Source organism: Sciurus vulgaris (assembly GCF_902686455.1).
Source record: "Sciurus vulgaris genome assembly, chromosome: 11".
In the NCBI taxonomy this organism is placed as follows: domain Eukaryota; kingdom Metazoa; phylum Chordata; class Mammalia; order Rodentia; family Sciuridae; genus Sciurus; species Sciurus vulgaris.
The window spans coordinates 109,875,549-109,900,154 of NC_136472.1; the positions used below are offsets into that span (position 1 = coordinate 109,875,549).

The 24,606-nt window shown below is 37.5% G+C and overlaps 1 protein-coding gene across 1 annotated transcript; it reads right to left on the reverse strand.

Moving 5' to 3' along the window:
- Positions 1-8,804: 8,804 nt before the first annotated feature.
- On the reverse strand, positions 8,805-23,072 carry LOC306640031 (NXPE family member 1-like; the record flags this gene model as incomplete). The annotated part of the gene is made up of 4 exons (XM_079103872.1): positions 22,441-23,072; positions 19,849-19,910; positions 9,709-9,921; positions 8,805-9,340 (listed from the first exon to the last, which is right to left on the reverse strand). Exons 1-4 carry the CDS (start codon positions 23,022-23,024, stop codon positions 8,805-8,807), a joined length of 1,395 nt encoding a protein of 464 aa, XP_078959998.1. The 5' UTR covers positions 23,025-23,072.
- Positions 23,073-24,606: the final 1,534 nt, after the last annotated feature.

A 24,606-nucleotide genomic window follows, 5' to 3' on the forward strand; every position in this document is an offset into this window, starting at 1 on the left:
AGATTTGGTACAGAGAAACCTGAGGTCAGAAAAGTAGCCTGAATGTAGCTGATTCAGTGATTGTACTTTAAACCCGTGCCTGAAATGTGCTCTGCGTTTCTCAACTGATTGTGGAGAGGCAGAGATGTCCTGAACTGGCCACACTGCAGGTCCAGCTGTGGAGCCGGGCAGTCCTAGCCAATATTGTCATACTGTCTCAGCAAGCACCTACCATGAAGCCTAGTGTGTATCTAGCAGAATGTGAGTGAAACAGGCACAAAGAAGATTGTATCCAGGGATATGTATCAGTAAAACAAAAGGGAACCCCACTCACTTTTCCTTTTCCATTTAGTCTGGCATCTCCAGTGACTACCTGAATTGGGTCAAGAATCTGAACAGGCAGATGTGAATACAGTGAGGGATTAATGTTGGGAAGGCTATGTTCAGGGGCAGAGATTATTTCGAGGATTGCTTCCTACAAGTAGAATTCTTGAGTCTCCTGAGATCCAGGATACTGACAGAGATTGGCAACTGTCAATCCCTAGGGGTGTGTTGATCTAATCTCTCCATAGCAACTGCCATCCAACAAAGCCTCTTAGGCCTGATTAGACCTAAGCGGTAGCTGCCAGAACTCCCCTTCCCATAGAACTCAGCGTTACTCTGGGAGTACACAGATATGGTCTCTGCAGCAAAAACTCCCAACAGACCGTACTTCTCACTCCATCCAGCCTTACAATGGTGAGGACAGAAACTGAGAGCTATTTCATTCAGCCTCAGTCTTAGGCAACTCCAATGGCAGCTCAGAGAGCAACATGAAAGAGGAAGGGGTTGACATCCAGCCCTTTACATGTTCTCTCATTCTCTCTTCCCTGTTCTCTCTTTCTCTCCCAAGAAGAAACAGAAAGACAGTCGGGCATAGGCAGTGACTGTCCATTCTCACTGACTATTTTGACCACCTCAAAGGAGATGATACCGTTGTTTTTCATTAAGCATCTTTCATTTTCTTATTGGTGTTTTTGCTGTGCTGATTCTTTGATGGACACACATACATATTTAAAAAATTTTCCCCTCATTTTTATAATTTTAAACATGTAGCTATTTTTCCTTGCCTTATCTTTTGAGGGTTTGGGTTTTGTGTTTGTATATTTTAGTTGTGTTTTTGTTTTTTTTTTCTCTCTCTTGTTTTTCTCTCTTTTTTTTCCTGCTAAAAGCCAAACTTTCTCGTTCTCTCTCTCCCTGTATCTTGTTTTTCCTATTTTTTCTCTTCCTTCCTTATAACCATCACAAGTTACATCTCTTCTACCTTCTCTCTATTCACTTTTTGGAATTGTAAACTCTCTTCTACTTTCCTATCACATTTTCTTTTCTCTTAATTAACTGTATTTTTACCATCTTTTAGAACTAATTGCTTTATAGATCTCCTGTCCCCACATTCCTCCTAGTGCAATACTGTTGGGGATGACATAGATGACACCTGTCATTTGCTTTAATGCCATATCTCGTTTATGGTTATTTATAGTTTTTGCTGTAGGAAATTGCTGACCCCACAATTCCTGTTTTGTGTGTGTGTGTGTGTGTGTGTGGTAATTAATATTGTAAATGTCACAGTAAGAACTGAGTATTTATAGCAATGCTGTATGTTGTTTGCAACAGTTGTTACTATTATTTTCCCTTTATTGTGTGAGGTGCTGGGAACCTATAGGGATACTACAGGTTCACAGAGGCTCTGCTGCTGAACTAAACTCAACCAAAAGACAGTGCACCTTGCTCCACACACAAATTAAGGATACTCAAATTTTAGCTATAGATTTCTATTCCTTAATAGAAAGAATAGAAGAGTGAAAACCCCAAACTAATGACCAGGCCCTAAGTAGAAACACACAGGGGTCCAATCTCAGGTCCCACTCGCAGACATCCATGGCTACAGCAAAAGCATGGAGAATTAATAAAAAGCCTGTGCATACCACACCTACGAGGGGAGTCTCAATCTTGATCACTCTAGGACACTTTATCAAGTAAAGGCTGTTCCCTAAAACGGCTCACACAGAAGAATGAAAAATAAATCAATCCCAACAGATACATAAAAACCAACATAGGAATACAAGAAATATGAAAAAACAAGGTAACATGATACCTCCTAAATTACATAATTCACCACCCAATGACCCCAAAGATATTGAAGTGGATGAAATAACAGATAAAGAATTCAAAAAGATGATTATAAATATGATCAATAAATTCCAAGAAAACACAGAAAAACAACTGAATGAATTAAGGAAGTCAGTACAGGAGATAAATGAAGAATTCAATAAGGAGATAGAGATACTGAAAAAGATCCAAACAGAAATGTTGGAAATGAACAACACAATAAATCAAAATTTTCAGTTAAATAGACCATGCTGAAGACAGAATTTCAGAGCTGGAAGATGAAATGGCCAGCATCAAACATTTAGACAGTATTTAAACAAACAAAAACCAAACAACCATGACCTGAATATACAAGAACTCTGGGACAACATTAAGAGATGAAATTTAAGAATCATTGCAGTCCAGGAGGGTTGTGAGGTGTAAGCTAATGGAATGAATAACTTCTTCAGGGAAATGATAACAGAAAAATTTCAAACCTGGAGAGTGAGATGGACATTCAGATACAGGACACATTCAGAATCCCAAATAGAGAGAAGCAAAAAAGAATCTCTCCATGACAAATTGTAATTAAATTCCTAATATACAGAACAAAGATAGAATTTTAAAATCCTCAAGAGAAAAACATCAGGTCCACTTTAAAAAGTCCATACTAAAAAGTGCCACATTTAGAGGCAAGGCAATCAGAATCACTTCTGATTTCTCAGCATAAACTCTAAAAGCCAGGAGGGCTTGTAACCATGTGTTCCAAGTCCTGAAAGAAAAATAGCTGTATCCAGCAAAGCCATCCTTAAAAATCAAAGAAAAAATAACTTTCCAACATAAGAAGAAACTATAATAATTCATGGCTACTAAATTGGCATTACAGAGGTTATTTAAAGAAATACTCCACACAGAAGAAATAAAAACAGAACAAACCAAACCCAAACCCAAACCCCCAGAGCTCACAAATAAACAACTCTCATTTGAAGAATAGCTAAGCAAATGAGAAACAGGACCAAATTAAACATATGAAAAAAATCAAAATAACAGGAATTAATAAATCTCTCTGTATAATAACATTGAATATAAATGGTCTCAACTCTCCAATTACAAGACATAGTCTGGCAGAGTGAATAATAAAACAAGAACCAATCATATGTTGTTTACAAGAGACTCAGGCAAAGTCAGTCAAATGCTAAAAGGACAGAAATTGATGTACCATGCAAATGGAACCTCCAAACAAGCAAGAGTAGTATTCATATCTGACAAAGCAGACTTCAAACAAAAATTAATGAGAAGGAACAAAGAAGGTTACTTCATACTGGTAACAGGAATAATCCAACAAGAAGATATGACAATAATAAATGTTTATGCCTCAAACATGAGTGCAACTAATTACATTAAAGAGACACTACTCGAGAGGAAGACTCAGATAGATCCCAGTACCATAATAGTGATTTCAAAACATGCAGGGGCACCTGGCTCTCCTTGCAATGCTTGACAGAGTTCCACTCAAGGATGATGGCAGAGACTCATCCTAAAAGGATTGTAGCCAGATGTATGCCTCCCTAGCTTGGATGTTATTCTGTGGAGTTTTCCTAATAATATATTACTCACTTCAGTCTGAGGATCTTGCTAGAGGTGATGGGAATAATTCTACAAATTTCCAGAAAAACATCATGGAGACAAAACACATGTTGAAACCCTGTGATGTTAACCTCACTACAGGAGAATGTTTTTATTATGTTAAAAATCAAACACTGCATTTACTGTCACAGCCAGAACCTGTTGGGGCACAGAAACTTATAGATAACAATGTTTCCCCAAATTCTAAGCACAAAGCACCTCCCACAGTAGCTACTAGATATGGACTAGCTTATTTTATCTATGGCAAGCCCTGGTACCCCCCTAAAGGCAAGCCCTTAGAGAAGGTAGATATAGATCTCCCCCTGTCTCCTACAGGGTGGTTTTATCCAGATGATGGTTGTGTTTATGTGTGGTGGTAAGGTAAAAAAATAAGGTTTCACAACATTCCTTCCTTCCTACAAAGAATATGTCACCCCTATAAGAAAACGTTGGTACACAATAACCATTGGGACCGCTGCCCTCCTGTAACCCTTAACTCAGCAATTTAGATATTAACCAGAAGGACCTAGTAGAGATGGTCACATGACATTATTTGTCTATCGCTTTACCGCAAAAGTAATTAAAATAGTCTTAGGTCATATAGAGTTTAGATATTAAGGAAATAAACATTGTATTAGCTCATTGACATAGTTAGATATTCTTAAAATAATTGTGATTTAGTAAGGATAATCTGTACGGTTACTGTTTTCTCATAATCTTTCGGTAAAAACAATTTCTGCCTATGCTTTGGAAACTTCTTTGATTTTTTTAGTCACAAGCCTGTTATCAAAGCCTGAAGAAAAATGTATATAAACCCAGCCTTCCCCAGAATAAAGTGGGATTGATTGCACCAGAACTAGAGTCTGTGTCTTTCATTCTCCATCCATTGCCGACGCTGTCTCCCCACGCCCCGTTTACCAGTGTGGAATCCATCAACTCCTGCTAAGGCTGGACCCCGGCAAAAACACCTTTCTCACCATTTGATAGGTCATCTGAGTGTAAACTCAGTAAGTCTTCTTGGACATAGAAAATATAAATCAAAGGAATTTAACAAACATCTATAGACTATTTCATCCAATAACAGCTGAATACATTTCTTTCTTAGCAGCTCATGGAAACTTCTTCAAAATAGACCATTTATTAGTCCACAAAACAATCTTAGCAAATACAAACAATTGATACAATTCTTTGCATCCTATCAAATAATAATGGAATAAAATTAGAAATCAACATGACAAAACATACAGAAACTGTATAAACATGGAGATTGAACAATAACTTTTGAATGATGAATGGGTGATAGAAGAAATCATGTGAAAAATTAGAAAATTCTTAGTCTCAAAGAAGACAGTTATACAATAGTCTAGAATCTCTGGAACAATGTGAAAAGATGAAAGTTTATAGCTATGAGTGCCTGCATAACAAAATCAGAAAGATCTCAAATAAACAAGCTAATGATTCAGCTCAAGGCTCTTGATAAAGAACAAACCAATTCCCAAACCAGTAGAAGGAAGGAGATAATTAAGATCTGTGCTGAAATCAATGAAATTGAGAATAACAAACACAAAGTTCAATGAAACAAAAAAGTTGTTTCTTTGAAAAGATCAACAAGATTGATAGACCCTTACCCAGACTAATAAGAAAAGAAAGAAACCCCAATTAAAAAAATTAGAGATGAAAAAGGAGAAATCACCACGGGCATGACAGAAATGTAGCAGATCATTCTGTACTATTATTTCCAAAAAATTGGAAAACCTAAAAGAGATAAACACATTTTTAGACACATATGATCTGCCAAAATAGAATCTGAATTAGAAAAAAAATTATATCCCATGCTTTTATATGTTAGAATGAATCCTATTTTCATGTATGACTACAAAGAACCAATATATAAAAAAGATGACATTGACAACCTAAACAGATCAATAACATATAATGAGATAGGAGTAGTAATAAAAAGCCCTTCAACAAAGAACGTCAAGGATCAGATGGATTCTCAGCTGAATTCTACCAGACTTTTAAAGAACTAATGGCAATATTCCTCAAATTAGTCCATGAAACAGAAATGAATGGAACATTTAAAAAAATTCATTTTATGAATTCAGTATCACACTCATACCAAAACCAGATGAGGACACATCAAGGAAAGAAAGCTATAGATCTGTATTCTTGATGAACTTACATGCAAAAATTCTTAATAAAATATTAAGACATCATGCTCAACAGATTATACATCATGAGTAAGTGATATATAAAATCAATATACAAAAACTCTTCCAAAAGTCTGCTAGAGCTAATATACAAATTTGCCAAAGTAGCAGGTTACAAAATCAATATAGATTTTCTTCTTATATACCACCAATGAATCTTCTGAGAAAGTAGGAAAATAATTTCATTCAATCTAGCCCCTCAATACCGTAAAATACCTAGGAAGAAATCTAACCAAGGAGGTGAAAGACCTCTACAATGAACTCTATAGAACATTAGAAAACTGTAGAAAGGTATATATAATGATGGGATTTGTTGTTACATATTTATACATGCACACACTATAACAATATAATTTGGCCAATATCACTCCCCAGCACTTTCCCTGGATTTTTTTAATTAAGAGCTTTCTATATATTAAGCATGTTAATTTATTGTCTAGGATATAGATCGCAAGCGTTTCTATTTGCCATTTATATTTTGCTGTATTTTTTAGGGGGCAATGTAAAATATTTTATATACATAGTCCAATCTGTTAATCTGGATTTCACATTATCAGTATGGAAACAGATAAAAGAGTCCTTTATTCTATTATGAATATCTTTTCATAGCTTTGAGTTTTTTCTTACTCTTTTAATGATATCTTTTGATAGGTAGTTTCTAATTTTACTGTATTAAGACTAACCAGTATTTCCCCTTTTGTTTGAACTCAGTCTAAAAAAGCATACTCTCTCTTGAAGTCATGACCATATTTTTCTATGTTGTTATCAACGGTCTAAGAATCGTTTCTCACTGTGTCTCTCACTGAGGTGTAAGGAGATGGGTAAGTTTGTGATCTGTTTTTTTACTGATCCATGAGTATAGAAGTGTAGAAATTTAGAATCGATGTTTAGAAACGTTTATAGGAATGTGGCATCACCATGGCACACAAGAGAGTGAGTGATGAATTAGGATCACTGGTAGGTGAGGTGCTGTCAAACTCTAGTAGAGAGTCAAAGGTGACCAAGCTGTGTACCAGTCCTGTGCAGTATGACCAGGCATGGCTCCTAGAAAGTTTAGGTATTTTAAAGAACTGACTTTACCACAGATGGTGTGAGATGCACACTTTAATAAGCTTTACTCTTGCTTTACCTTAGGTCTGTGATCTCCCTGGACTTTAATTTATTTTTTTGTGAATAGTGTAATATAGAGGTTCAATTTTTTTTTTTTTTACATATCATTATCCTATTTTCCCAAAACTTTTATTCAAATTACTGTCTTTTCCTCATTGTTCCATGTGTCATGGAGCAACTGTATTTGCAGGGCCTCTTCTACTCCCTAGATCCTGTTTCATTGGTCTTTGTTTTTTCACTGCACCAGTGCCGTACCGTTATGATTCTAGCTTTAAGATAATACTCATGTTTGGAAAAGTAAATTTTTTTATTCTTGTTCAGAAGTATCTTGATTATTTTTAACCCTTTACATTTTTAAAGGAATTTTGGAATCACATCATCAAATTACATACAACCTCATGCACATATATAATCTTTTAAGACTTTGATAAGAATTGTATTTAATCTATAGGACTATTTAATTATTCAGTTTGATGTGATGTTGTGATCTTATACATCTTCTGCTGCATTTAATTCTAATCATTGGGTTACTCAGGTATTTATTTTTGATAGTTTACTGAGCTGTACTTTCAAGTTTTTTGCATATTTGTAAAAATAAAATGTTTTACAAAAATGCAATAGTAGAGCTATAAAAGAGACAAAATCTAGGATTAAATACAATGAAAGATATGCACAATATCTACACAGAGATACCATGAAATTTTAATTTTGTTATCTAATATCTATTTCTATTGTTAGAGAAGCTGTTAGGTTTTATATATTGAATTTGTGTTAGGTCACCTTCTAAATTCTTCTACTTAGGCTCTTTGTTTTTTCCTTAGGAAATGATGAAATAGGAGCAGTTACTCTGTTCCTTTCTGACATGTACTGAAGTTCACAGGTAGATAGAGCTAGTAAGAGGTTCTCACAACCATTATCTGACTTACTAAGAAATGTCTGTTGGGCTTCACTCAGGAAAGCGATGTTGCTTATAGTTTTCTGGTACACATATTTTCTCTACTAATGGGAATTTTCTTCTATTTCTAGTTTGTACTAGTTTTCCCCTCAATCTCAGAGGAATTTTTGATCAATTCTACCAATTTTTTTCTTTTAAATCAGGCACCAGCAAAGTAAGCCTAGGGACTAAATATGTCCACCACATTTTGGGGGGGCTCTGTGATCTAAACATGGTTTTTGCATGTTTTAGTAGTTGGTGGGGGGAATCAAAAGAAGAATACTATTTACTGACATGTATCAATTATATGAAATACAAGTTTCCTTGTCCATTAATAAAGTTTTATTAAAATATAACACACTCATTTTTTACATGTTGTCTGTGACTGCGTTTGCACTGTAGTGCAGAGTGAAGCAGTTGTGATAGGGGCAGGATAGCCTTCAGATTCCAAAATATTTATTCTCTATACCTTTACAGAGAAAGTTAGGTGATTATTTTAGAACATCATGATAATTGCATGCTTATTCCCTTTTATCTTACTGTTTAGCCATGAGTAACAGAAATCATAACCCAATTATATCTAAAATATATTTATTATTACACACAGACAAGCTCCAGGTGTGGTATGATCATTCTTTACATCTCACTCTCTTGGCTTTGCAGCTGATCTCCATGCTATTGTCCTTAAGTGTCCCACAAATAATCCCATGGACATTCTTTTAAATTTGGTTTTCTTAGTACTTAGAATGAATAAAATTTCATTGATAATACACAAGGGATATGAAAATTTGTTCTTAGTGATTTTGTATACTTATGCTTTAGCAAATGTAGTTTAAGAACATGTTAATCTGATTTCCAATCACATCGTCAGGTGGGTGGACATTATCAGTGCCATACGCAATGGTCATGTCCCAGGCGTCAATGACACCCACATTGAGGTCTTTGAAAATGTCATTCAGGGTAAGATACTGAATGTACCCATGGAAGTCTCCAAACCTCTCGGTTTCTATGTGCATCTCCCTGATATTTTCTGTCTTAATGATCACTTTAGTGTCTGGGCTTCTTAGGAAGAGTCGCTCAATAGCTTTTCGAACACTGATGGCCCTGCGAATGAATATGTCAATGGGGAAGGGTCTGAAGTGTTGGCCAAAGGTTATGACAATGGCTGTGTTTTTATCCCCTGATAGTCGGTCAATTTCTTGAGGGATAAAACCTTCATCTATCACAGAGTAGAGATGATTAGTGACAAAAGGATAGCCATGTTTTTTCCATTGAATTTGAATATGTTGTTCAGCATCCAGAAGCAAATGTTTCTTAAAAGGTCCAGTTTCATGAAGATCAAAAAATTTCAGTGCTGATTAAAAAAAAAGAAACACAGGTTTTAACTAAAAATAATATTAGTGCTTTTTAAAAGAATATTCACAGTATCATTTACAATACCTACCTGAAATATTTTTGCCAGGAGCATTCTAATTTCTAGAGTAAATTACCAATTCACATGTGTAAAATGTCAATCAAAATGTGAAGTTTTCATTGGAGTTTATAAGGAGAAACAGCGTTTCTTATGAGAGAATACAATAGATTTTAAATTAAGACTCAACTCTAGAAAGCTAAATGAAATAATTTTTAAAAACCCAGCCTAAGTGAGAATAGATGGAGACCTCATTGAAAGTACTTTACAATCAGCCTGAATTTCCAAAAGAATATAAAGTAACTACATACTTTTTACAACTCTGGGTAAGTAGTAGATCCACTGACGCAGCGTGGAGTCTCCCAGGAGGTAAATGAGTTTTCCTTTCAAGCAGCCGTTGGTCTTATTTGTATCCAGCTGAATCTGGTCACAAAATGTTGTTATCCACCTTCCTTGTAAAGTGTATCCACCAGGGACAGGAGTCTTCATTCCAATTTGGCATTTTTCTGCACTCTTTTCTCTCTCTGGTAGCAGAGATCCTGTGTGAGTGATGTTAGTGGTATGTGTTAAACACCCAGCCTTCTTTCTTGGTCCTTTTCTTTCCTGATCTCTTTCTCTCTTCCTCCTGTTGTCTTCTCTTACTAGAGGTAGTTCTTGACCATGAGCTTTGTTTTAGGCACTACTACTCATTCTTTTGAGAGATTTTGAGTCATGCTGATTTGTCCCTATTCATTTTCTCCCACCTGTGGTCATTAGCTAAGTCTCAATGTCCTTTTTTCCCTTGCCATTCCTCTGATTTTGTAGTGACTTCATTCTGTTTCCTGAATGGTGTTACTGGATTGCCAGTTGGTTTCTTTGTTATTGAATCATTTTTAATTGTTCCATCAATAAAGGAATTGTGAATTTTCCAGGGCTTAAAATATGACAAAATATTTTGAAAACCTCAAACAGTATGAAATACCTACCTTGACTTAATGCTTTTTTTTTTAATAGTACCTTGCTAAAGGTGATTTGCAGCATTCCACAGAAATCAATATTCTGTGATATTACACTGTTTTCCTAGAACTGCAGGCTCTCTCATGGTCTACCTTCTATGGTATCCCACGTGGCAGAGCACCAACTCTGCCTGCTCTAACGAAGGTCCTCAAATGTCTGACATCATGTTTCCTTGCCATTGGCTACGCTGCTGAGCCACTGCTGAGTCATTGCCTCATATTTTAGTTTTATTTGTTGTTGTTTTGATTTTTTCAGCGTGTGGAACAGGCCCCTGAGCCTTTGCATGCTAGGTCAGGACTCTATCACTGAGCTTCATTTTATTGACAGTTCAGCTATGGGGAAGGAGACAAATGGATGAGGAGGGCAAGTTGTTTTCCCTTTAAAGATATTACCTACCAATTTCCCAAACCATTCCTATTCATACTCCTAGAAAAAATTTAATGTGGCCATAAGTAGACACAAGGAAAAGTGGTCAGGAGTTCAGCTTAACTAATGGTTTCTCTTCTAAAGAGGGAGAAGGGAATGGATAGCATGGGATTAACAGCTGTCTGAGCTTTACCTTCCTTCCCTAGCTCCATATAGGCCTTGCAGTCTATGGTTGTCTATGTCCATAAAATAGTACTTCCTTACATGTTGTACTGTACAGTTGGCCCTCTGTATCCATGGGATCTGTTTCTATGGATTCAATCCACCATGGATGGAAAATATTCAGGTAATTTTTTTTTTATCTTATTAAACACATACAAATTTTTCTTTCCATTGTTTCCTAAACTATATGGCATAGCAAGTATTTACATAGCAGTTTTGTTGTATTGGGTAATATAAGTGTTCTGAAGATGATTTAAAGTATAGGGGAGGATGTTGTAGTTCATTTCAAGTACCTTGCCATTATATATGAAAGATAAGCATCTTGATGTCAATTTTGATGTCCCTCATGGGTCCTGCAGGCAAACCCCCACAAATACCAAGGGACAACTATATTTGTAATTTGACAAGGAAGTGGCAAAATGGTGCTGGTGGCAGAATTAGAAAATGCACCTGAAAAATCTCTTAAATCCTGGTGATTTTTCTTATCAAAATGAGTTTTCCTAATACTATAATTATGTTGGGATTTTACTGTGACATGTTTGGTCTTCTAGGAGGCTTGATAACACTGCATCCTGGATGCTTAAATACCATAATGCCAGAAACTCAACACTCACAATTACTAAGTATTCCCCATCCCAATAATGTACTGGTATATCCAAGAAGATAGCCTTTGAGCTTATTATTGAAAAGCATATGCTGTATAATATTTATATGTCAGAGAATTTTTTCCTTATGATTATTATTACATAATTTAATTTTAGTATGGACTCAATAATTTGAGCAATATACAGTTCATATTGTGCATCTTTTTGATTAGAGATTGTAGTAGGCAGATTGTGCTCCCCCCAATTCAGGTCATAATTCCTCAAACCTGTGAATTTGTTACCTTCCATGGCAGAAAGGTTTTTCCAGATAGACTAAGTGTATAGACTTTGAGATGGGAACAATCCTGGATTATCTGGGGGAGGGGGTCCAGTCTAATATCATTGGTCCTCTAAATTGAAAGAGGGAGGCAGACGGTAGATCAGAAACTTGTAACCTGAGTATTTGACCCACTATTGTGGCTTTGATGAGGAAGATGGGGTTACAAAGAAGGAGGGCAGCCTTTTGAAGTCAAGAAGGCAAAGAAACAGATTCTTCCCTACACTTCCAGAAAAGAATACAGGTTTGCTCTATCTTGACTAGCTTGGTGAGACTGATATTGGGCTTTGGAAGAATAACATTTAGGTAATACATTCTTCTTACTGAAAGCCACATTGTTATAGCAGCATGAAGAAACTAATGCAGAGAAAATGAATATCTTTTCAATATGAACTCATCCCATCCAGAAACAGCATACTTTCTTCCATGTATAAATTTTATGTTCTGTCCCTTAGTAACATTTTAAATTCTCTTTGTGTAGTTCATACTCATTTTGTTCACTTGGTGAATTTGCTTTTTGAAATACAAGGGGAGCATACCACTTTTCCTCAGCTGATCTCTGAAATTTTCAAAAGTCTACCAAATAAACACTGAAATCTTTAGCATTCGACTTGAGAACTTCCATGATTTAGCATCTTCCAATTCCACTATGTACTTACCACATTGGCCTATTGAACAAGGTCTAGGTCTGGATAACTTTTCTCATGAATCACATAAAAAAGCTTGCCACGTTAAAGAATCCAGGAGAGAGGATTAAATAACTTCTAGCAAGGAAGACTTTTCTCGTGTATGTCTCATTTAACATTTCCTTTATCTCAATGTATAAATAGATAGGCTATTAGAATCTGCTCAAAATTAACTGATTTCTTGTATTATTTACTTAAATCTGACAACTCTTACCACGATCTTTATGAGGTTTCTCTCTCACCTCTTTCTCTGACTACAGATATTCTTCAGGGCTTACTAGATATTAACGTTAATGTAACTCCTTCTGCATTTTGCTTTCTTCACAAAGTTGGCAGATTAAAATTTTTTAGATCACAAACTTACTAAGTATTAATTTTTCTCAATTGACTCAAAATGTCTCATATCTGTTAGACCCTCAGGAAACAATTACTGAAGCAATGAATAAATATTAGCAATAAATCATGAGTTGTCAATTTTACCAATAACAGGCTTTATATACAATTATTTAAAGCTAAGGTAGAGGGGATCCAAGATGGCGGTCTAGAGGGTGACTGCATCTCCAGTTGCTCCAGAACCCAGGATTCAAGAAGCGGAGGCATTGAGAGACTCGGACTAAAATAGAACCACGGGGTGAGTCTCCCCAACCTGGTGAAGCTTGGCCCGGGCGGCAGGCCCGGATTCGGGTGGCTTATTAGAGTAGGAAAGGGCAGCTAGAGTCTCCCCCAGGCAGCCCTGAGCACTCTGGTGGTGGGCTCCTCCCACAGGGCCAGATACTCCAGCTTCTCGGAGCAGGCCTCCCAGTGAGAGCCTTTCTGCACACAACCAGCTCCAAGTCCCTGAGCCACCACACAGTGAGCTCCGGCCCACCCACATGCTGCTTCAGAGACCAGGACAGGGTAGCCAGGGACTTCCCCAAGCAGCCCGGCTCCCTCCGGCAGGAAATGCCTTTTTAGGCTATCTTCTCGGAGCAGACTGCCCAATGAGAGCCTTTCTTCACAGAGCCAGCCACAAGTCCCCAAGCCAGTGGAGACCTCCGACCCACAAGCAGCCTCTGGCACCAGGGCAGGACAGCCAGAGACCTCTCCAGGCGGCCCTGCCCCGCTCCAGCCACAGGCTTTTTCAACAGGGTGATCCAAGATGGCGGACTAGAGGGTGACTGCATCTCTAGTCGCTCCAGAACCCAGGATTCAAGAAGGGGAGGCACTGAGAAACTCAGACTAAAATAGAACCACAGGGTGAGTCTCCCCCACCTGGTGAAGCTCGGCCCGGGTGGCAGGCCTGGATTCGGGCGGATTATTAGAGTAGGGCATGGCAGCTAGAGTCTTCTCCAGGCAGCCCTGAGCACTCCAGCAGTGGGCTCCTCCCACATGGCCAACTTCTCGGAGCAGGCCCCCCAGTGAGAGCCTTTCCACACAGAGCCACCTCCAAGCCCTGGAACCAGTAGCAGGCTAGGGACAGCTTTCTTCGGAAGTACTGCATTATCAAGTTACTCCAAGACTTCAGGCTACTGAAGGCTGGGAAGTGATACACTGGAAGTCTACAGGGACACTATAAGCCAATAGAGGAAATCTGCAATATCACAGAGTCCCACTGACATCTGAGCAATATGAGAAAACAAGGGAAGAAAATGTCCCAAACAAACCTAGATACTATATCAATAAAACTCCATGACAGCACAGCAGAAGATATGTCAGAAAGGGAATTCAGAATGTACAAATTAAAACAATCAGGGAAGCAAACGAGGAGATGAAAAAGCAAATGCAGGCATTGAAGGAGGAGATGAAAGAACAAATGCAGGCATTAAATGATCACGCCAATCAACAGTTAAAAGAGCAAATACGGGAAGCAAGAGATCATTTCAATAAAGAGTTAGAGATACTGAAAAAAAAACCAAACAGAAATTCTTGACATGAAGGAAACAATAAACCAAATTAAAAACTCCATAGAAAGAATAACCAATAGGATAGAACACCTGGAAGACAGAACCTCAGACATTGAAGACAAAATATTTAATCTTGAAAACAAAATTGACCAAACAGAGAAGATGGTAAGAAATCATGAACAGAATCTACAAGAATTATGGGATATCATGAAAAGGCCAATTTAAGAATTATTGGGATTGAGGAAGACTTAGAGAAACAAACCAAAGGAATGAACAATCTATTCAATGAAATGATATCAGAAAAATTCCCAAATCTGAAGAATAAAATGGAAAACCAAGTACAAGAGGTTTATAGGACTCTAAATATACAAAATTACAACAGACCCACAGCAAGACACATTATAATGAAAATACCTAACATACAAAATAAAGGCAGAATTTTAAAGGCTGTGAGAGAAAAGAATCAAATTACATTCAGGGGGAAACCAATAAGAATATCAGCAGATTTTTCAATCCAGACCATAAAAGCTAGAGGGGCCTGGAACAACATTTACCAAGCCCTGAAAGAAAACGGATGCCAACCAAGAATCTTATACCCAGCAAACTTACTTTCAGATTTGACGATGAAATAAGATCCTTCCATGATAAACAAAAGCTAAAGGAATTTACAAAAAGAAAGCCAGCATTACAGAACATTCTCAGCAAAATATTCCATGAAGAAGAGATGAAAAACAATGATGCAAATCAGTAATGGGAGGAACTAGCCTAAAGGAATAGCCAAATAAAGGAGAAACCAAATCATGTCAAAAAAACAAAAATGAGTCAAATGACTAGGAATACAAATCATATCACAATAATAACCCTGAATGTTAATGGCCTGAGCTCATCAATAAAAAGACATAGACTGGCAGATTTGACTAAAAAGAAAAATCCAACAATATGCTGCTTGCAAGAGACTCATCTCATAGAAAGAGATACCCATAGACTAAAGGTGAAAGGATGGGAAAAAACATTCCATGCACACGGACACAGCAAAAAAGCTGGAGTATCCATCCTCATTTCAGATAATGTGGACTTCAAGCCAAAACTAGTCAGAAGGGATAAAGAAGGACATTACATACTGCTTAAGGGAAGCATAAATCAGCAAGACATAACAATCATAAATATTTATGCCCTGAACATTGGCTCATCCATGGACGTCAAACAAATCTTTCTCAATTCCAGAAATCAAATAGACCACAACACAATAATACTAGGCGATTTTAACACACCTCTCTCACCGCTGGATAGATCGTCCAAACAAAAATTGAATAAAGAAACCATAGATCTCAATAACACAATCAACAATTTAGACTTAACCAACTTATATAGAATATACCATCCAACAAAGAACAAATACACTTTCTTCTCAGCAGCACATGGATCCTTCTCTAAAATGACATTGTTTTATGCCACAAAGCTACTGTTAGCAAATACAAGAAGATAGAGATACTACCTTGTACTCTATCAGATAATAATGGATTGGAATTAGAAATAAAAGACAGAATAAAAAACAGAAACTTCTCCAATACATGGAGATTAAATAATACACTATTATAGGATGAATGGATAACAGAAGACATCAGGAGGGATATTAAAAAAATTCTTAGAAGTAAACGAGAACAAAGACACATCATATCAAAACCTCTGGGACACTATGAGAGCAGTACTTAGAGGAAGATTTATTTCATGGGGCGCATTCAACAAAAGAAGTAGAAATCAACAAATAAACGACTTAACACTACAGCTCAAAGCCCTAGAAAAAGAAGAGCAGACCAACATCAAAAGTAGTAGAAGACAGGAAATAGTTAAAATCAGAGCCGAAATCAACGAAATTGAAACAAAAGAAACAATTGGAATAATTAACAAAATAAATTGTTGGTTCTTTGAAAAAATAAACAAAATTGATAAATGTAGCCACACTAACAAAGAGAAAGAGGGAGAAAACTCAAATTGCTAAAATTCGGAATGAACAAGGAAATATCACAACAGACATGAGTGAAATACAAAACATAATTAGAAGCTATTTTGAAAATCTATACTCCAACAAAACAGAAAACCTCGAAGACATCAACAAGTTTCTAGAGACATATGAATTACCTGAACTGAACCAGGAGGACATACATAACTTAAATAAATCAATTTCAAGCAGTGAAATAGAAGAGGTCATCAAAAGCCTACCAACAAAGAAAAGCCCGGGACCAGATGGGTTCTCAGCTGAGTTCTACAAAACCTTTAAAGAAGAGCTCATTCCATTACTTCTCAAAGTATTCCATAAAATAGAAGAGGAGGGAACCCTCCCAAACTCATTCTATGAAGCCGATATCACACTGATACCTAAACCAGACAGAGACTCATCAAGGAAAGAAAATTTCAGACCAATATCCTTAATGAACATCGACACAAAAATTCTCAACAAAATTTTAGCAAATCGCATACAAAAATATATTGAAAAGATAGTGCACCATGATCAAGTGGGTTTTATCCCAGGGATACAAGGTTGGTTCAACATCAGGAAATCAATAAATGTCATTCACCATATCAACAGACTAAAAGTCAAGAATCACATGATTATTTCAATAGATGCAGAAAAAGCATTTGATAAAATACAGCATCCCTTCATGCTCAAAACACTGGAAAAAATTGGGATAGTGGGATCATTCCTTAACATTGTGAAGGCCATCTACGCTAAGCCCATGGCCAATATCATTCTAAATGGTGAAAAACTGAAAGCATTTCCCCTAAAAACTGGAACAAGGCAGGAATGCCCTCTTTCACCACTTCTATTCAACATCATTCTTGAGACTCTAACCAGAGCAATTAGACAAACCAAAGAAATTAAAGGGATACGAATTGGAAAAGAAGAACTCAAACTATCCCTGTTCGCTAATGACAGATTATATATTTAGAGGAACCCGGAAATTCCACCAGAAAACTCTTAGAACTCATAAGTGAATTCAGTAAAGTAGCAGGTTACAAGATCAATGCCCATAAATCCAATGCATTTTTATACATAAGTGATGAATCTTCAGAAAGAGAAGTTAGGAAAACTACCCCATTCACAATAGCCTTGAAAAACAATAAAGTACTTGGGAATCAATCTCACAAAAGAGGTGAAAGACCTCTACAATGAGAACTACAGAACACTAAAGAACGAAATTAAAGAAAACCTTAGAAGATGGAAAGATCTCCCATGTTCTTGGATAGGAAGAATTAATATTGTCAAAATGGCCATACTACCAAAAGTGCTCTACAGATTCAATGCAATTCCAATTAAAATCCCAATGATGTACCTTACAGAAATAGAGCAAGCAATTATGAAATTCATCTGGAAGAATAAGAAACCCAGAATAGGTAAAGCAATCCTCAGTAGAAAGAGTGAAGCAGGGGGTATCGCAATACCAGATCTTCAACTCTATTACAAAGCAATAGTAACAAAAATGGCATGGTATTGGTATCAAAATAGACAGGTAGATTAATGGTACAGTATAGAGGACATGGACACAAACCCAAATAAATACAATTTTCTCATATGACAGAAAGGTGCCAAAAATATGCAATGGAGAAAAGATAGCCTCTTCAACAAATGGTGCTGGGAAAACTGGAAAACCATATGCAACTGAATGAAATTAAACCCCTATCTCTCACCCTGCACAAAACTCAACTCAAAATGGATCAAGGACCTTGGAATCAGACCAGACACCCTGCATCTTACAGAAGAAAAAGTAGGTCCAAACCTTCAACTTGTTGGCTTAGGATCAGACTTCCTTAACATGACTCCCATAGCCAAAGAAATAAGAGCAAGAATCAACAACTGGGATAGATTCAAACTAAAAAGCTTTCTCTCGGCAAAGGAAACTATCAGTAATGTGAAGAGAGAGCCTACAGAGGGGGAGAATATCTTTGCCACTCATACTTCAGATAGAGCACTAATTTCCAGAATCTATAAATAACTCAAAAAACTCTACACCAAGAATACAAATAATCTAATCTACAAATGGGCTAAGGAAATGAACAGACACTTCACAGAAGAAGATGTACAAGCAATCAACAGATATATGAAAAAATGTTCAACATCTCTAGTAATAAGAGAAATGCAAATCAAAACTACCCTAAGATTTCATCTCACCCCAATTAGAATGGCAATTATCAAGAACACAAGTAACAATAGGTGTTGGCGAGGATGTGGAGAAAAAGGTACACTCATACATTTCTGGTGGATTTGCATATTAGTGCAGCCACTCTGGGAAGCAGTATGGAGATTCCTCAGAAAGCTTGGAATGGAAGTACCATTTGACCCAGCTATCCCACTCCTTGGCCTATACCCAAAGGACTTAAAATCAGCATACTACAGAGATACAGCCACATCAATGTTCATAGCTGCTCAATTCACCATAGCCAGATTGTGGAACCATCCTAGATGCCCTTCAATTGATGAATGGATAAAGAAACTCTGGTATATATATATACAATGGAATATTACTCTGCCATGAAGAATGATAAAATTATGGCATTTGTAGGCAAATGGATGAAATTGGAGGATATCATGCTAAGTGAGATAAGCCAAACTCAAAAATCTGAAGGGCGAATGATCTCGCTGATAAGTGGATGAATACATATAATGGAGGGTTGGAGGGGTTAGCGTTAGGGTTAGGGTTAGGTTTAGGTTAGGGATAAGGAGGGTGGTAAGAATGGAGGAAGGAAGGACTGTATAGAGGGAAAAGAGGGGTGGGAGGGGTGGGGGGGAAAGCAAAAAAATAACAGAATGAATCAAACAACATTGCCCTATGTAAATTTATGGTTTTTAATAAATAAAAATAAACAGATATTTTAAAGATAACAACAACAACAAAAAAGCTAAGGTAGAAATAATTATAAATATTATTCTTTCATATGTAACATTGCTTTGTATCCATTGAAACAATTCATAAGGTGGAAGCTCCATATGAAATTACTAAGTGTACCAACTAAAAGCTGGAGATTATCCCAACAGATGAAGAACCAAAGCAGAGTGTTTCTACTCTGAAGTCATGGGTATCCATCAAAGACATTTACACAGCACCTCAGATTCTCGGAGATGAATATAGGTTACTAATAGTTTTTCCTTTAGATTAAATTAAGAAGAAATCTGTTATAAACAACGTTTGAATTAATTTCCTTGAATTGATTTCTTCTATAACTTCCAAAAAGATGGAGATCACGCATACCTGCTAGAAATTATGTTGCCTATTATTATTATTATTATTATTATTATTAACTGATAGAGTTAATACTGATAAATTTTCTCTGCATAAGACACATGGCAAATACATCCACCGCAGAATAAAAGCAGACTTACTGTTACAATGGGAGACATCAATATTTTTAAGATCTTTCATCATTTCAATTCCCACTTTGGACCTTCAAAATAAAAGACCATAGATTAGCCTGTTGTGTGTCCACATAGCACAGGATAATTTTAATTTTTTAATGATTTAAAAACTATGTATTTTGTTATAAACATTGGATATACTGGGTATTATAAATGAAGTAGGATTTTGGAAGGCTTTCTGTCCTATGGAGAATACCTGAAGTCCGGGGCAGCTCTTCTTATCTTTCGCATGCAATAGTCGTGTCCTAGAATCTTAGATTCATAATATTTATCAAATCCGCAAGTTTTCTATCCTCTTCGATGTCACCTATTCAAGTTCATATAATATTTTTCTTGAATCATTGTGAAACTCTAGTTGACTGGCCTGAGTTTTATCCCACCTACTTTTTTCAATGCACCCTCTAGAGCCTTTCCAATTGCAAACACAACTGCATTGTTGTTTAGAACCCTCGATTGCCTTACCTAAGGACTTCAGGCTCCTTGTCATGGCACCTAGACCCCTCATCACAGAGCCTCTGCTTTCCTCTTTAGATATGTTTCCTGCTGTTTACCATCAGTTTTTCCTGCATACATGCTTTCCGAGGATCATGTGAAGAAAGGTAATGTATTTGTATGTATACACTTTATTTTTTTAAGAGGAGAAAAATGTTTATTTTGGCTCATGGGTTCAGAGATTCAGAGGTTCAGATTATAGTCAGCCAACTCCATAACTCTGGGCCTGAGGTGAGACAACATCATGACAAAAGGTGATGGCAGAAGAAAGCAGCTCAGGACATGGTTGTAACCAGGAAGGAAAGAGAGAGAGAGAGAAAGAGAGAGGGAGTGAGAGAGAGAGAGAGAGAGAGAGAGAGAGAGAGAGAGAGAGAGAGAGCAAGCATATATGTATGCACTGTTGTACCCTAAATATCCATCAATGTGACTGGCAGAAAGTAATGTTCAACCTGATGCGTGAATAAATAAATGTACACTCTATGTGTACATTGCATTTCTTTCCTCCACTTGATGAAAGACTACCTGAATTTTCCTACTTAAAAGCCCACTGCTTATCTCCTGTGTATGTGTGTGCGTAAACGGAGGCAGGCAGGAAGGGGTCAAAGGAAGGATGAAGACTCAGATTCCTGGTACCACAGAAATAAGTGGTACACTGTTCTCTTTAGATCCAAATCCATGGAAAGGTAAATGATCCTTAGTGGGATTTAGGCATGAGAATGGTTAGTGGGGAGGCAGAGATCTGGTGAATTGCACCATTGGAGACAAAAAGGAAGGAAAAGAAAACCAACTGTGCTTTTATTTGTTCAGAAGTAAGTCGTGCATTGTAGATCAGGGTCTCTGCGTAAGCATCTGGAATGTGTGTTATTTTTCCGTGTTCAATGTTTACTCCTACCTCTTCTAACCAAATAGTTTCAAAAGTGTATGGAAAAAAAATTCTAAGCTTGACTTTGAAAACTGCTAAGAAAGGAATTGCTCAGAATCAAGCATTTCACTGTCACCAAATGTAGGGAAATTAAGTCTCCATAGGGTAGGAGAATAGATTTTGGCAGAATGGAAAGTGAAAAGGAAGTAGACTGAGACTTATGGAAAATTAGCAAATGAACAAAAAACTCTGATACTGATATGAGTCTCAGTGGCTTGGCTCATAGTTCTGGTTTTTATAATAGTTTCCATTTGCAAACACTCAAAGAGGCCCATGAAAAATACCTGATAGTTTATTCTAAGCAATGAAGAATTTTGTTTCCATCTCAGTGGGGAACAAGGAGACCAGGGAATGAGCATCTGTTTGTGAGCAGGAGAAAGGCATGGTGTGGCCGCAGCCAAGACTGATAGGGCTAATGTGGGCACTGAGGAGGAGGCTGTTCAACCAGGGCTTCCAGGAACTGATGGTCACAGTGTGGAGAGGGGGACGCCTCTGCCCTGAGCAGTGTACACTGTGGCATCTCTGATCGTGAGGTCAACTGGAGATGACCCAAAGGAGCTGACTTTTTATAAAGATTGCTTGGGTTCAATGCAGAGTGGGTTCAAGGAGGGTATGATTGATGAAGGGAGGGAGACCAGGTGGGAAGCCATTACAGTCATGTGGGTGAGGTAATGGTGGTCTCAACTTGAATAGCAGCACTGGGCATGGAGAGGAATGAACAATAAAGATATTTAAAAGGCACCATCTGTGGAATACAATATGGGAGGTGAAGTAGCATGATGATATCATACATTAATAAGGAATCTTTTTTTTTTTGAGTGGAATATCTATGAACACATAGCGAAATAGTTTTCCATAGAGTGTATTTTGTAAAATATATGTCTATAATAACATTCCTGATTGACACAGACATGTATAGGCATGTATATTGTTGAATTCTTCCTGTGTAACCATCTTTTTGTGATTATATCAATCACAATGCAAACTATGGTGTGGACTCATGAACACTTGGTGCCATTAAAATATCACATCACAAATCTGATCATAACCCTGAGTGGACGAAGCATCTGAGAGGATAAATAGAGAGACGGGCAATGTAGCTCTGCTTGGAGGCACTTCTCATTGTATTAAAAAAATATACTCACTTATGGAAAAGGCTTTTTTCCTTGACAGTAAGATAAGAAATTTCTCGGTTCTTGGTGGTCACATGGGTCAGGGCCTCACAGGGCATGTGTGGAGGCTTCTCACAGTAGAAGGCTTCCTGGTCTCTCCCATACAGGTATGTGCATAGTTCAGTGCTAGAGTTCGGGGTCAGGCTGCATTCAGTGAAGACTTCAGATGTGCCATTAACAAATTTACCTTTGAAAATAATTTTATCGTAGCCTTGGTTCCTTGCCCTCCAGAGAGCCGACACCCCTTCACTGGGGTGGATGAGTAGGAGAGACAGGGAGACGCGGCCCTCCCAGAGCAGAGTGAAGCTGACAAGGTAGGTGCCATTGTTGAAGTCTGTCACCTTTCCTGAGGCGCCTGCCTTCAGGGCTGGGGAGGACATCCTGGCCCTCAGGAAGTCCCCTCCATATTCCTTCCTATGTCCCAGGTGGTCCCTGGCTTCCAACAGGACATCCAGCTGGTCCCCCCGGCAGTATGTGTGTCTGGGGTTGAGGATGGAGACTGTGCTGTGTGTGGCGCTGGTGGTGGTGTTCACGTGGGTGAAGGGTCTGGGCGGCATCAGCTGGTTTAGTGTTCCCAGGATCTTCCCTATTCTCAGCTGAGTCTCTCTTGGTGTCTTTACAGGGCTCATTTTTGTTTCAGAACATGAAGAGTTTGTGGAGATGCTGCAGTGATATAAGCAGATGGGTACATTTATAGCAGACCAAAGCTGAAATGATAACAAACAAGACATTCTCTTCAATAAACTTGTTCCCAATAATTTTTACTTATAATGAACTTGAGTTCACCTGTTATCAATATTATTTAAACCTTCTGACAATTCTGAATAAAGTTGAAACCATTTATATTTTTATGTCAATAATTCAGAGACTGCCTGAGCAATTATGAATAAACATATTAAATCTTAGATTTATAGCTCAAACAATACATATGAGTAAAAAAATTGATGCTGGTTCCCTTGTTCTTCCTTTTCAGATAGACCTTACCTCCAGTAGCTCATTTCCGTTGGTTCCTCCTCCATACACTTTTACCCATGTTTAACTGTCTTTTCCTCCCCAGCTTATCATGGTTCAAGCTGCCATCATTTGTCTCCTGGATTGTAGTTTCCTCAAGGGTGAAGCAGTTCTTCAGGCTTCATGAGGATAGTCCTTCTTTCTCTTCATTTTAAATTTTCTCCATTGTAGCTAAGTTAGTTATTTTAAAGCAAAACTACTCACCTATTCTCCCTCCTTACTCCCCTTCATTGTCTTCTTGGGGTGAAGTGCAATCTTAACAGGGCTTGATGCTCTGGCCTGCCTTTCCCTGCCTCGTTCTCTACTTCCTCCTGTGCCCTCTATTTTGACAACACAAACTGCTTTTCTCTTTAGGAGCTGACCTTCCTTGCTTGTACTTCTTGCTCTTTACTAATGCTTTCTCCTCTTCCTGCTTTGGTGGCTACCTCCTTCTTTTCTCCAGACAAACTAAACATCTGTTAACTTCTCATTTAGAATCACCACAACCTTAGTTGTCCCTGGACAGTGTACTATAGGTGCTCAAATTCAGTGGTTTCTGAATCTTGTTGATAATCAGAAGCAAATGCCAAGCTTTTCTCAAAGTATGGATTCTCAGGGTGCTGTCCAGGTCAACTGAACCATAGTCACTAAATGTGCTGTCCTGGAGTGTGTGTTTTTCAAACACTTCACAGACATCCTGTGCTCAGAAGGTCGAGAACACTGGTTATAGATCAGGGATTGTCAGCTGCCTCACATGTAAGAACATATGTAGAGCTTAAAGCAAAGCAGTCCAGAAATACTTGCCTGACTGCCGTGTGGCCCACCATCAATCAGTAAAACCTTGGTGGTTGTTAATAAAGTGGCATAGTAAACCAAAGGAGACTGGAAACCAAGAAATGACATACAACTGAAATAAAGGTGAAGGGACCCTACCTTCAATCTTTGAGAAAACTTAGAGAATTGAGAGACCTTTGGGTGAACCCAGCAAGAAAGAGAGAGATGCAAATATACAAAATCTAAATGGGAATCCTTTCATGTATATCTTTTTTCTATGAAAGCAAAAGTACACACACTATGTGATAGAGAAGTGGGATAGAAAATCACTACCCAGTATGTAAAATACTAATGACAATATAATCATGATGAAAA